This window comes from Cylas formicarius, unplaced genomic scaffold (assembly GCF_029955315.1).
Source record: "Cylas formicarius isolate icCylForm1 unplaced genomic scaffold, icCylForm1.1 PGA_scaffold_12__32_contigs__length_19106922, whole genome shotgun sequence".
Classification (NCBI taxonomy): domain Eukaryota; kingdom Metazoa; phylum Arthropoda; class Insecta; order Coleoptera; family Brentidae; genus Cylas; species Cylas formicarius.
The window spans coordinates 16904925-16920501 of NW_026844225.1; the positions used below are offsets into that span (position 1 = coordinate 16904925).

General features: G+C 36.0%; 1 protein-coding gene across 1 annotated transcript in view; it reads right to left on the reverse strand.

Annotated features, from left to right (window-relative positions):
* Positions 1–4773, reverse strand: part of LOC132708648 (atrial natriuretic peptide-converting enzyme-like) — a 30068-nt gene extending 25295 nt beyond the window's left edge. The window contains exons 1-3 of the mRNA XM_060681109.1: positions 4710–4773; positions 1661–1773; positions 357–525 (exon numbers count right to left, since the gene is read on the reverse strand). Coding sequence (XP_060537092.1) covers positions 357–525; positions 1661–1719 — 228 coding nt within the window. The 5' untranslated portion in view covers positions 1720–1773; positions 4710–4773. The remainder of the gene's footprint in view (positions 1–356; positions 526–1660; positions 1774–4709) is intronic.
* Positions 4774–15577: the final 10804 nt, after the last annotated feature.

Below are 15577 nucleotides of genomic sequence, written 5' to 3' on the forward strand. Positions count from 1 at the left end.
AATTTTAAAGTTGCTCCGAATATTGAAATAATTCGACAAGCAGCCTTTTTTAATTCTGGTTATTTCGATTCTGGTCCGAATTTCAAATTGCAGAGCTTGATCCTCTTGTATCTCTATTCATCTTCAATTATGAAAATAAGTTATTTCCTTTTCTTTTAAAAATACAGAGTCACAAATAATCCTTCAGAGTCGCAGGCTGTCCCCCCTCCCCATGATCATTACGTTGCTTATTAGTAACTAGGAACTTTAGTAGTTTGAAGTATTTCATATAGCTATCAGTCAAATCAGCAAAATTTTCAAGTTTTGGTTCGTCAAATGGCGTGAACAAGCATGCAGTCGTGCGACAATTAACTTACGACAAATTTTTTGTCTTCGGTGGTCAGACACGCATGCGTCGAATGTCTTCTGGCGTAAATATGGCTCGAGTTGATCGGGGCGAGGGTTAGAGACCCCGTCATGTTTACGTTATCCCTGTTAAATAAATCCAGAAGGGTTATTGGTTGATTAGTTGTGGGTCCGCTCCATCTGAAACAAATACGTTTATTTTAAATCATCCGTATGTTGTTTTTTCAGCAGCTTTTACTGACGTACAGGCAGGGGTTCGTACGGTCTCCAGTGAATATTTAATCCGGGCAATTTCATTTATAACCATCCCTCTGCTGTGTACGCGACGATTTTAAAAGATGTTTGCACGGGTTAGTGCAAACAGTAACCCTCAGCAACCGATTCTAGTTTTCGGCGGTATCGTCAAAGGGCATATCTCTGTATAACTTTGTCAAACTACAGCTCCGAATATGTGGGAATAATTCAAAACTAACGCGCCGATCGAGGTTATCAATTTAAAGTCCTTCACGAGAATATTATAATAATAGACCACAATGAAATTGAAACACAATTGAATGTTGTTATTTCTCATTATAAAAAAAGGAATAAAGAAACATATATTTTTTAAGGCAACGTTTTTTCGCCCATAATACAGGGTGTTATGCTTCATTAAAAAATTACATTTTTTGCTTATAAATTTAGCAGTTTTTAACAGATTTTCTTGAAGCCTGTTATCCTAAGAGCCTAAGATCTTAAAACATATTTTGATTGATAAACTTTTCTGTCCTTATTAACGAAATTTACTTGAGAAGTGGAAAAGTTTCTACAAAATATGTAAAAAAAATAGATTAAAAATGCCATAATAAAAGTCCCAAGTATTTTCGATTGACTCTCTATAGGTAGAGCTTGACTTATAGTAGGATTAATTTTGACATTCACAGTTGAGAAAGAGAGTGTAGGAGAAAGTCAACATTCTGATGTCACGAAACAGTTAAAATACCGAGGATTGCAAAACATTGTTCTTAGGGTTCACTTTTGCAATTTAAGTAGCAATTTAGAGTTTTCGCAACATACAATATTATAAGTTAGAAAAAAGCAAAAGATCTCGGGAACCAATTATCTTTTTCTCCGTATCAAGCAGCAATAAGTTATTTAAAAATATGATCCATTTAATTGGTTCAGTTAGTTAGGTTAATTAATTAATTTTTTTTTTAATTTAATTAAATAAATTTACTTGAATTTACTTTACAGGTAAATACCAAAATTTAAAGAATCGCGGTCTATTAAGTGGGTCTATTAAACAAGTTGGATGTATCAGCGTTACATTTAGACATACCTCTGTCGGAAATCCGGGCATTCAACTTGACTAAAACTGTTGCGGTGTCGATCAACCATGATGCCCGCTTAGAGCATATTGATGTTGTATTCGGGCTGACAAACCTGTTGCACCTGTTAAACAAATATGTAGATTGAGTCGCATTGATAAATATATCAGTTAAACGTTTGTTTGATATTAAATATTTCGAAAATTGTTTTGTGGATTTAATTAACATTCGTACCCTATACATTGGCTCATTCGTTTGTCCTATTTGTCTTTGTTAGGTGGACAATCGCAATAGGTTTTGATAATAAATAAATATTTTCTAGTTCCAACTGTAATATAGCGTTCCAATTATAAAGTAAATATTTGGCTAGGATTTTCGCATATTTCGAATAAATTTAAATTTAAAATGCAATAAAACTAATAATACGGGCCCCTTCGGTTGCTGTGAATTTAAAGAAAAGTCAAAAAATTTGAAACGTAAATCCAGAGATAGAACATTCGAAATGAAAATGGATTGTTTTCTCTGAGAACAAATAAAAATTAATTCAAGACTTTGTTCGACACGGTTTTTTATTTATATAATTGATAACCGATAAATTTAATTTCTGTTTGTTTTCCCCGAGATCTGAAACACAATCGTTTGTATTTCTTTGTTTGCACAAATAACTCCCCAGATTTATTAATTTAATTTATAGAGGGGCTCCCTTACGTTTTCCAGAACATCGGAACCGGAAGTTAAAAATTGCTTTTCTACGAATGCGAGGTAAACTGATTTCCACGTATTCGAGCTGAACCGTCTTTGCTTTTCCTTGATTTTAAACTGCCACATGTTTTTTGGATGCACGCAAACTTTTTCTTCCTTACTTGTTAAAATTCGTCTTCATAATCAATGTTACATTTGCTTTCAACTGGGTCTTACGTATCAATCTCAATACATCAATACCGAGACATCTAAACCTCGGACGGTTTTACGGAAAGAAAAGTAAATATTAGACCTCAAATTGATTTTGCGGAACCGTCCAAATAGTTCTGGATTTAATATACCGGCTTGTTTTATGCCGCAATTTGTTTAGGCGGATGTACGTGCTATTTCTAATTTATTTACTATGTTGTTTCTGATAAATCTAATAAAATAATTTTAAATTTTAATCTTTGCATTGGACAAATGAAGACATATAATATATAAGAAAATGAAGACATCGAAGTGAAGTACTTCCATTTCAAAAAAATTGGTATTAAAATTGTATTTTGCATCAAAATCAAATCAATTCGGCACAAATGCAAGCATATTTGAAATATCAATGCAAAAGTGGTATATTTCATTTTTTTATCAGCTTCGCGTTAAAATCGTAGAAGAGAAATAAAATCCCCAAAAACGGTTAAAAAGATTCTTCTTGGCAAAATTTATTTCCACACGCGGAGCCAACAAAGCATGTTCATTTCGTTGCTCATTTAACGAATATGTTTATCGAGTAAAAGCGAAATGGTTGTTTTGAATTTTGTTTTTATTTTTCGATTTGTCTTTGAACCTTTTGTTCGTCTGACCCTGCCGAGCGTTGCCTTCCGTTATTTCCAATTCCAATTCTTTTAACCGGCCTCCTTTTGCAATTAACATCTATAATTATCAGTGTTTTTTTAAGCTTATAATTTCGGTGCGGTTAATTTATCACATACCGAATTTTTAAATCAACGTTTTTAAGGGGTCACGAAAGTGAAAATGAAAAAGTCGCTCGACGCAAGTAAAATATTTAATTAAATTCCTCCAAATATCAGCAAAATTATGTTAGGGAACTGTTCGGGAAGTTTTATTATTATAAGAATTGTACTTCATTTTTTTGTTTTCAGGTATCTACTGAGTGTTTTGGCCTCTTGGATGTAAACTGGATTTAAAGGAAGCGGATTTCCACGAAGCACGTAGTAGGGACCAAGCTACCCATGCAGTTGTATTTGTCAAGAATAACGATTGGATAGTGGCTCACCCGAATACACTCAATGTCGTTGGTTAGAAAGTGATAAAATTTCTTTCTCGAGGTTGCTACGTCTGAACTGTACAGGGTTCTGTGGAGAACGTCGTTTATTCAATCGAAATTCGGAATGGAATTGATTGAGGGGGACGAATTTTTGCGGCGGCTAATCGCATTCGTAATATGCCTGGCATATCCCATTGATTTCGGGAGACCTAGATTCGATGGTGTCCGGATGGGCTTAAGGGGATAGTTTTGACATTTCTTGGATTTTTACACAACGATATGTAGAAAATAGATTCTCGCCATATGCGACAGCAAGTTATGACCCAAATTGGAAAAAGTTTATTGTCTTCGAGTAATTAATTCTACTTTTTTTCTCGACAAGCTATTTTTTTAACGTATAACGTGGCAGAAGCAATCGTAGGTTCGGCCACGTAAAACTATTCTAGTTGTCATTTTGTGCGAAACTAGGACGAAGCAACTAACCGGGGTAAAACGTATCGAAAGTGAAAGCGGTTCTAGTTCTAAATAGAGAGAGGGAGAGCAAAGAGCGCTCACCTGGTCCCAAAAATAAACTCGAATTTTTAGGTTTCGGTTTTTCGTGGACTTGTACGTATACGGGGCGTTTAAATTTGATTCGAAAGGAGCCGGTAAATTTTACTCCATCCTAGTCGCATTTTGCCTAGAAGCGACTTTTACAAAAATTAAATTAACGATTCTTTCATGCTCTATTTTGCCTCCCCTCAAAGTTTATTGAATTTAATTTGTTTTATTAGGAACTTTCGTTTTCCAGTAGTAAAGTTTGGGAATTTTATCCAAATGGACAGAATTACGAAGTTTGATATTCGGGAGTAAAAAAAAAATAATCAGGATTGTCGGTGAAAAAAAAAGTCGATAATAATAAAATTTCCGCAAAAATCGTTTTAACGCGAAGTCAAAATTTACCGGATCAAATTTAAAGGCACCGTAGAAATTGAAAAAAAAAAAGAATACCGCTACAGAGTGGTAACACCAAAACAGCCAAACCGATCATAGATATCGATATAAAAGCAAAAGTCAGTTAGCAGTCAGTTGCCAGCACACTACGTGCTCACCTGGGGCGCGTACAGCGCGTAAGTATTTGGACGACGTTAAAAACGTTGTGTGCGTTACCTCGACGTGGTAACATGTGCACAACGCGCGGAAATTTCTTGCCCGCTCTCCCGCCTTTACGACGACCGTTTTCCAAGCCTGCGCGGGGCGGCGTGGCGTTAGCGGGACCCCGCTCCCGGCTACTTCGGACCCCAGCTGGATGCCGGCTGCCGCCCGCGACGCCGCCGGCGCCGACGCCGGTTACGTTCGATGCAGCGCCTGTCACGACTCCGAAGATCTCATCTACCTGCCCTCCTCCTCTAACGTTCCCGACGAAAACGATTATTCATCAACACTCGTCTAAATTTCGTAGGGCAAGCCGCGTAATCGACAAAAAATAAACACCGTCTTCGCTTTGGACCTCGAACGAGTCCTGCTCGTCGATCCGGTGTCGCCAAGGTTGTGTTGAGCTAGAAAATGGCAACTGGCAAGTGAGATGAATTCGACAAAGCTGCCTTTAACCTCCTTAGTTGGTTTACGTACTTCAAATTTGAAAATGCTGATGGGCAGAGTGACCTAGGATAGTACGTTTTTCTAGGCAGATCAATGATGATATATCAAACTAGTCTGCCAACTCGTTCTAGATAAATAAAAGCAATAACACTTCTAAGGCAACATGGGAGATCATCAATAGGAAACGCAAGAGTGGATCAAATTTTCATTCACTGGGTATCACTTCCGACAACTTCAAAGAATATTTTAGAAACTAAAAATATTGATAAAACTTACGATCCAACTGCGTCTATATTGAAATGAGAGACATCCTGACCAGTTTTAAGTGTAATGATAGTAAAGACATATATGATATAAATATCAATATTATCCATTACATTAAAGACTTAATAGTTATTCCATCGACTAAGCTGACGAACAGGTGTATATCCGATGGTATTTTTCTAACTCCTTCAAGTTGTCCAGAGTGATTCCAGTTTTTAAGAAGGGCGATGCAAATGATATAAATAATTATCGTCCAATATCTATTATCCCCACAATCCGTAAAATTATTTGAAAAGATTCTATATTCTCAATTAGCAGCTTACTTCGAGGACAACCGTTTGTTGTCTCCGGCCCAGTTTGGATTTAGACGTGGTAGATCGACATGTGGAGCGATTAGTAGAGTTCTTGATCAGGTTTACGCAGCTTTTGAAGGCAGAGAGTACTCCGGCACAGTCCTATGTGATCTTTCGAAAGCGTTTGACTGTGTCCGACTGAGTAAATTGCTGAGGTATGGTGTGGATCCCTCATCGGTTGGATTCCTTGAAAGTTATCTTTCCAACAGGAGGCAGATCGTGGTCCTGAATGGAAAATCATCACAAATTAGAGTTGTTGAACATGGATTACCCCAAGGATCCATTATGGGCCCTCTTCTATTCATGATCTATATAAACGATCTCCCTGAGCATGTTGCTGACTAACTTACATACATACCTTTTCTTGTCGAAGTCATTCTGAGAACGACTTGGTGCACAGGATGGAGGGGGCTCAGTCCGAGGTTAGTGAGTGGTTTCGTGCTAACAAACTTAGCCTCAATGAATCAAAAACACAACAGATTATATTTTCTTTACGCGAGTCAACTTTCAACAACCCATTACATGTGAATTGTCTTGGACTTCTGCTTGATCCGAAATTGAGAAGTACCACGGCCCAGGAATCCACTTAGGAGGGTTGCAAGTATACATTCCTTGAAATTTCCAAGATTTTATACCGAATTGCCTACCAAGATGAACAATGAAACAAAAAGACATAAGAAAACTTAACGCAATTTGAACGTACAGAATTAGCTGGAGTACTAGAAGAGCGAAGTTCTGATACTTCATAAATTTCATTAGCTTCGTTAAAATTAGAAAAAATTGAGGGTAAGAGAAATACTTAAAGGCAGAAAAAAATCATGACTCAGAAACCCCAGGGACTGGACATCTCTGGTAAAACACTACTTCATCAAACCCAGGGGAGAGTTTGCCACATTGGTTGACCTCGTCAGTGAGTGGAAGAACATTTAAAAATACTGAAGAAGAATAGAGAAATGAGTAGCTATTTTGGATGTACAGATTTAGTTGAACCGCTAGAGCAGTGAAGACAAGGATGAACGCCGACCTGCATACCCGCCTTTGACTGACTTTATTAAAATTAGAAAAACTTGCTATATTGCGCCATGAACAGTATGAACAACTGCAGCTACTTCTGGAGAGCAAAATTAAGTGTGAGAGAAATAATTATAGGCATATTGGTCGCTGATCTCAATTCAAAAGCAACTGCTCGTCAGATTCGTGAGCGGGGTTATAAAAGTTTTAATGCTAAATATAGTCATCCTAACTACTCTATTACACAAATATGATTCCATCTCGATCCGTCTTTTTATTCAATTCCTTATCTTTCTGCTTCTTAAACAATCTTGTCAAGTAAATGTTTATTCCGGGGAATATTCCCTAGGAAAGATAGCAAAATAATTCTGAGACCGAAAGATATCTCCATTTTTGATCAATGTGACCCTAGCCCGATGAGATTATGTGAAAGATCGAAACAAAACAGTTCTACTATACCACAGAGTTTAACAATATTGTTCATTCAAAACAACGGGTTTTGTCAGTATACTATAACTTTTTTGAAATGTTATCTCCTGCAGATGGGCCAAAGGCCCACTTTAATGATTTGGCTGCTTTAATTTTCTTACTGCATATTGCCACTTCTTTTCTCTCTTATCTCAGCTTTCTATAGCACGTGACCAATTTTAAATAATAGGAACTTTGTTATTACTTTCGGTTTCCCTGTCTTGGAGGTGTCTGATTGTTATAGGAATTTGGGCTTGCGGATTGAATCTCATCTTGGATTCTCCATGTGGCCTATTTCACAGCTTTTCTAAATGGTGTTTACTGTGTTTTTGTCGCGTTCTTCCGCAGCGTATCTATTTCTCGTTGTCTATATTGCGACATTATTGGCTAAAGGTTATTAACGGTGCATTGGCGTTACAGAAATTGAGCTGCAATCGTTAGGTTGTTGTCCGGTTAATTGTTTATTATCGTGAATTAGATCGTTTATAACTAGGTTCAGAGTTAAATTTGAACTCCGTTTAAACATTGCACTATCAGCACTTAAACAGTGCGTAATTAACGAAACAATTAGCTTGATTCCTAAGCGGAAGAATAATTAAACCCTCGCATGTATATATAGGTACACGGGATTTACGGTACTACTGCCGTTTGATAATAGGCTTTAGATTAAGGTAATTAAGGCCTGTTTAATATCGACTTTAACTAATCTATCTCGCGTTTTCAATTGCCATTGAAATTTGCATACTACTGGATATAATATTGTGGTTAAATTATAGTCAACCACAGCTTAAGGCAATGATTCGTATGCAACGAAGCTGCGGAAAATTGAATTTCTAAATGAAAGTTTGACAAACAGCCGCGTTGTCCGTATTATAAAAGTTTGCAGGCGGCCGAACCGCAGAATTTTACTAAGTAGGTGTTACGATGAAATAGTTCTTTAGGGTTTACAGATATTTTGAAACGAGATACGAAATCTATAAAAGAAACCGTTGCTAACGTATTAATATTTTTATTTTTGGTACGGCGTTATTTATCAAATATACGACTCTCGCCGCTAGAAAAACAAGCAGCGTTATTAATCTTTTGCGTTTATTGGTCGTCTTATATGTACATTTTCTATTGATCAGAGGAAAGTTACCGACTAACCTCAAGGCGCGATATATATAATGATGCTCAAAGTGGATTATTCAGCTGTTTTTAACTCGATACGTAGACATTTTGTATCTCACGAAGCGTGCCTATCTCATAAGTTGGCAAGGAAATTTCCTTACTCTTTTCAAATTGCTATAGGCGACGAGGCGACATTGCTATTTTCTTAGCGAAATCTCACATAGTTTGGTGGCGGGTGTCTGAGCTTGGGGTAATCAAAATTTTTGGTTTCTTAGTGACCCAAATGCCCAATCACAAATCAAGTATCAAATTCGAATTCGTTGAATACGTTGAATTTAAAAGCGCGCACTAATGAAATGCATGTAATTGTAATTCTAGACGCGTTCCGATCGCAGTTTTTGCGCATTCAGTAAGCTTTGGAAAGCTTTCAACAGATCCTTTTTGAGTTTTCTGCCATTTTCTCGCGGCACCGCACCGCAAAGGGAAAGGAAATTAATATATTAAGTCATGCGGCTCAAAGATAAACACAATTTTTACCGCCACCGTTACGGGTTTTACTGCGAAAGTATTCATTATTCATGACCGTAATTTATTTCTGCGAAAATATTATCATGGCGAAATTTATAGAGAGAAAAAACACATCGGTGTATGAAAATGGCATATAATTATTTAATGGCGAATGCTTGTAATAATATTTAAACTCGATTTTGCTTTTGCAATTGCATTTAATAATTTCGGTCTTTTGATTATAATGGCCTGTTCGGTCCATAACTCGCTTTGCATAAATGTCGATGAAGTTGCGCAGCTCAGCGATGGTGCTTATTGTGATGTCACCAATCCTGATGGCCCGAGCTGAGCTCATCTGAGCACTACCTTATCATTTCAGCTAGTGCGTGACTAGCGGCCTTATGTTGTTGAAACCAAAGATTAATTGTCAAGAAACGGTAAAGGGGTTACTGATAAAGGCACAAATAGAAACAAACTATAAAAAGAAAGTTGATTGTGAACATAACGTGTAGACTAACATGCAACAACTCTCCAGTTTTCCCCGAATAATTACGTGGAGGAATTCAAATTTTGTATTTCTTATTACGTGGTCAACCTTCCTTTTTTTGCGGTGTTAAGTACCCCTCTTTCTTTGTTCATAGTGCATCATTCATCACTCTGTCCATATATGTTGTCTTTAATACTCTTCAGTAAGGCCACATTTTGCACGTCCCAATCATCTTGAACAATGTTTTAGTGAAGGTCTATAATCCAATACCGTAGAATAATACACTGAAGACATTTTTTTTGTAATAAAATATCGTTGACGTCGAGCTTTAACGCCTTTTCTCTAAACCCTCTGCTTTTCTTTGCTGCGAAGTTGATCTCAGTTATTTATCAGTTATCAGCTCAAACCGCAGATCCTCAACGGTCTAGCCCACAACACAGTGGATATTTTTCTTGCCATGACGTGTTGCCAATGTTTCCAATTAATACATCCATTATAATACGATTATATTTTGCATCGTAAAGAGAGCCATGTGATTTTCATATAAATCTAAAGTAAACTTTTACGCGCCAGCCAAAATACACTTTGGCGCCAATACACGGTATCGAAATTTTGTTTTAATTTTTAAACAAACTATCGAGTTTAAATGGCAATATTTCGCAATAAAAATCAAAAGTAAAACATTAGAGAAAACAGCAAAGTACCAATTCAATTCAGCCTCTTCATTTTAGCCGTTTGTCACTCCGCAAAGCGGCTCACGTTGACTCGAACTCTCATGATTTTATTGTGTTTAATGAATGTATTTTTGAGCAACCGCCCACTTCGGGGTTTATACGAGTTAATTTTAGACCGGGGTTAACAACGGAACTGTTTCAATTTACAGGTTGTTTCAGCAAATAAATGTCCAATAAAATTATTTTTGATTCCAACTGTATACCTGATATTCATAAATAGGCAGTTCTGCCCACTTTCCACCTACCATCTCACCTGAAATGTTGCCACTCATGTTCTTTTATGAAGGAGTAAAGGCAAATGAATAACAATTTAATGATAGAATAATTAAAATATACTTATGGTAATTTTTCAAAGAAACTTCTACAGGCTACTGTAATACTTTTTACAAAACTTCTGGATTCCTCCTGCGTCGGTTTTTGCTGACGTTTCGCCAATCATCCAGTTGGCCTCTTCAGAGCTTGACTGAAACTTGCTCGCATTTTACTCTGTACCTGCTTATATATTGATTGAGGGGGGCGGAGCTAAATGAGGGATTTTTCGTTGGTAGAAGAACTGTTCGGCAACTGCATCATCGCATCATCATCATCAAACGCTACGTCGATGATATTTTTGTTATTTGGCGTTATGGCCAAGAAACCCTAGTAGACTTTATTAGACATTTAAATTCTATGCACCCTAACATACGTTTTACCATTGAGTTGGAAACTAATAATAACCTTCCATTCTGAGATATTCTTATCAATAGAAAATCAGACCTAACATTGGGTCATTTCGTTTACAGAAAACCTACGCACACAGACCGACACCTTAATGCATGGTCACATCACCATCCGACCCAAAAATCATACATTATCAACTCTCATGTTTACAGAGCTGTAAAATTATCTCAGCCCGATTCACTGAACCCAGAATTAAAACACCTTCCCTCTGCTCTTCTCTCTAATAATTTCCACATTAAAAATATTAAGCGTTCCATCAAAAAATACACTTCACCACAACCTTCCAATAGCAATGAGGCCGAAGCAATCCTACACTTGTATCTGTGGTCCTTCCTTACACTGAAAACATCACAACCACAAATCAAAAGATGTAAAGAAATATAACGTCAAAAACAGATTTACCACTTGCCTAAAAATCTCTCAACATCTTTGATCCGTCAAAAACAAAATTCTATTTGAGATTCCAGGAGTTTACAGCATTCCATGCATATGCGGCAAAGAATACATTGGAGAGATCAGACGAAAAATATCAACTAGGCTTAAAGAACATGAAAGATCCTTAAGGTAAAGCCAAATAAACCCATCAGCAGTTGACGAACACAACCACGAAACCGAATATAACATTTTATTTTATGCATCAATCAAATCAAATCAATATTGATTGTTACGGCCTTGTAATGAAATGGCGACATTGAAACCAACAAAAATATATGATAATAATTCTCCAATAGCAGTGAGTGAAAAATTTATTATTTTAAATGTACAAGAAAGTGTCGACCGATGTTCACGAATGACTGAGTTGGCGATTTTTAAAGTTATTGCGCTGAGAAGGACAACAGGTGAAGTAGAAATTGCCAAGAAAAGTCTTTTAGGGCATATATGGGCGCAAATAAAAGGATTTGTAGCAAGATACAACACGACATTTAAAATAAAAGACCTTAAGCTACTCAAACAGACACCAGGGAACAAGCGAAAACCATGGCCTTGAAGAAGGTCGATCGAACCGTCGCACAGTGGAACAAATCATTTGAAACCTTTGAAACGACACAAAGTTTGGGAGGATGGTAAAAAGATGCATCTCGAAATAATGTAAACATTTTTGGCTTGTGAGGAATTTATAAAACATATTATAAGGCAAAAAAAGGCGCACAAAAGCGAAATACTAAGGGTTATGGGCTGTCTATAAACTCATCCAGAATATTAAAAAGCTATAAGATTGTTCGGAAAGTCATTTCGTTTTTTCCCGTCAGAGGACTTAATTACGTTTTTTCGAAACCAACTTCACACTTAAGCCGCATAACCATTATATGTCTTGAGAGCTGATATTGCAAGGCTTGTGTGTGAAAAAGTTCTATTAATTTTACGCAGTAGTTTTTGGTTGTGCCCTTTTAAATATGGAGAGCAATAAGCAGCATTTTCGTCATATTTTACTTTTTTACTTCAGAAAAAGTAAAAATTCTGTCCAAGCGAGAAAAAAATTGACGGGTGTGTATGGAGAAGGCGTGTTAACAGTACGCCAGTGCCAGAACTGGTTTGCAAAATTTCGATCCGGCAATTTTGATGTCGAAGATGCACCACGGTCTGGAAGGCCGGTCGAAGCTGACAAAGATGCGATAAAGGCATTAGTTGATGCAAATCGGCGAATAACCACACGAGAGATCGGTGAGAGATTAAATTTGTCGAATTCGACTGTTTATGGCCATTTGAAAGGCATGGGCTTAACCTCGAAGCTCGATGTGTGGGTGCCCCATGTCCTTACGGAGCGAAATTTGTGTCGTCGCGTTGACGTGTGTGATTCGCTCCTCAAACGTCAAGAAAGTGATCCATTTTTGAAGCGGGTTATTACTGAGGACGAAAAATGGGTTGTATACAACAATGTTAAACGGCAAGACGTCATGGAGCAGAAAAGATGAACCGGCTCAAAGCGTGTCGAAAGCCAACATTCACCAAAAAAAGGGGATGCTCTCCGTTTGGTGGGATGTCAAAGGAATCGTTTTTTTTTTAGCTTTTGCCGGACAATACAACGATTAATTCAGAAGTCTATTGTCATCAACTGGACAAATTGAATGATTCACTTAAAGAGAAGAGGCCCAAATTAATCAACAGGAAGGGTGTAGTGTTCCACCAGGATAATGCGAGACCTCACACAAGTTTGGTCACTCGCCAAAAACTTTTATAGCTTGAATGGGACGTACTGCAACATCCACCATATTCTCCAGATCTGGCGCCTTCCGACTACTATTTGTTCCGGTCCCTGCAAAATTTTTTGGATGGCAAAACCTTTACCTCAAATGAAGATGTCAAAAACCACCTGAACCAGTTTTTTGCCAGCAAGGATCAAAACTTTTATGAGAGGGGAATTATGTTACTGCCAGAAAGATGGCAAAAGGTGTTGGACCAGAATGGCCAATATATAATTTAATAAAATATTTATTCATTATACGAAAACTGTCTTTCATGTTCCCCAAAAAAAACGAAATGACTTTCCGAACAACCCAATAAATGATCTGCATTACTTGTAAAGTGGTAGAACACTCGTTTTTCATTAGCACGTCGTATATGAAAATAATTTAAATATATTTGACGTGGATTAAACTGATATGATTTATACATAGATGTTAAAAATGTTAAGAATAACAATATGTGTTTAAAGGCAAATTTGTAACTACTCAAGAACCCTCTGTAAATTGGGGCAACGTTTTTCATTAACAAAGAACTAGTTTGATTGAAAAATAGTAACTTAAAAAAAACCACAGCAGCTCGGGCAATGGAAAAATTAGAATTTTGGTAACATTTTTAACAAGATTTTGTCTTTTTGAAAAAAGTCAATCTTAAACCTCTATAAAAAAAACAAAATAAGTTTTTGTTTTCTAAAAATCAGTTTTTTGAAACTACGATTTTGAATGTTGATGTATTTTTAGTAAAACGTATAATTAAAAATTTTTATTCTGTTAAAGTAAAATACTTTCCTTTTTGCGAATATATCCTGTCGGGGCCCGTTTCGCACACCAGTTTCGGTGCAAAAAAATGACAGTGGCTTAAGTATTCGTAGCATTAGCCATTTTCCATGTCTAATGAGGTTTTATTGCTCTACCTATGCCTTTGCGAACTTATAACTATAGCACGATTATCGATCGTTGGTAAAACGTCATAGCTTATACGGAAAGTTTTGCGGTATTTCACTTTATATGATAATACGGAGCGACAAATACCTATCTCGAGTAAATATAGCAAAACTTAATTATTGTTGTGTCGTGCAATTTCAGATATTAAGTGTAGGTGCCTGCGAAATCTGTCGCCATCATTTGAAGTTTATATTACATCGAAAGCGTCGGGTTAAAATTGTTTAAACGAGGGCGTCGTCGCGCGTATTTGTTTAATCCACGAATTGCTCGTTTTATACCGTCTAGAGCCCTAAGACTTTACCTGTTGATGCTGCACGCGAGAAAATATGATGATGAATAATTCAGTCTTTTGCCCTCACCGCGGGAGAATACACGTTAAAGCGATTTTTTTGGAATCGATTTCGTCGAAAATCGTGAAAGGTCTGGCGGAAACGCTACCCCGCAAACAAATCCCGGTTTGCGAAATAAAACAAAACTAAAGGGCGGACCAGACGCTACGTCTTATCGAACAAAATAACGAATTTTTCAATACACTCGATTTTACCGATATTATTATGGACGTACTGAAACACAAACCTAAACTCAAGACTCTTCTGATCTTTAAATTGTACAATAATATCGTCATCAATCCATATATCGATTAACAATTATTTCACACGATAATCATCCTGGACCATCAGGGACAAATACGATATCATCCATATTGTATTCGTAATTGTATTGTATTTGTAATTAAACCCGCCCATCCCCCCTTTATATTTATTTAAAATAATAATAAATAAAATAATAATATATAATAGTAATTAACAATATAATGAATATATAATAATTTCATGTAATAATAATACTAAATATAAATAAATAATATAAAAAATAAATAATAAAATATTAAAATATTAAATGTTTATTCGATTTGTTGATTACAAAATCAAACCATTATTTATATACAATTGTGTGTGATTATTATGTGCATCGTGTTTGCGATTAAAATTATCCACTCGCCCCATATATTAATTTAAAATAATAAAGAAATAATATAATAAATAAAATAAAATAATCATACGTAATAATAAATAAATAATGTAATAAGTAAAATAAATATATATAATAGTAATAAATAATAAAATATTAATATAAATATTATAAATGTTAATACATTAATATATGTGGCATACCAAAAACCACATCTTTTCTGTATAATACCTTAATACTTTCAATCTTTTATTGCAGTGATATAGCGAATTCATAACAGTTCCAGTCCAGCACTCAAAAGGTCAAAACGTCTGCATTCCTTTTTCATTTAACATTTCACATAGAGATCATATCATAGCCTATTTAAATCGATATTTAATTTTCTTTTTCTTTTTCCCTCTTCGTTTCTCCCGATGTTTCTCCTTAACTGCTTTGATAGTTGTATTTTTTATGAAAATAAAATTAGAGTTATTTGTATTTGTATATTTTTCAAAATCTGAAGTTATTTTATGAAAATTGATTTCACAAGTTGAAGTGTGTGGACGGCTGTTTCTTTTGCTCGAAAGCTTTCCGGCATTATCGAAGAATTTCTCATTCGTGCTCTTGCATTTAAAGACATTTATTTAG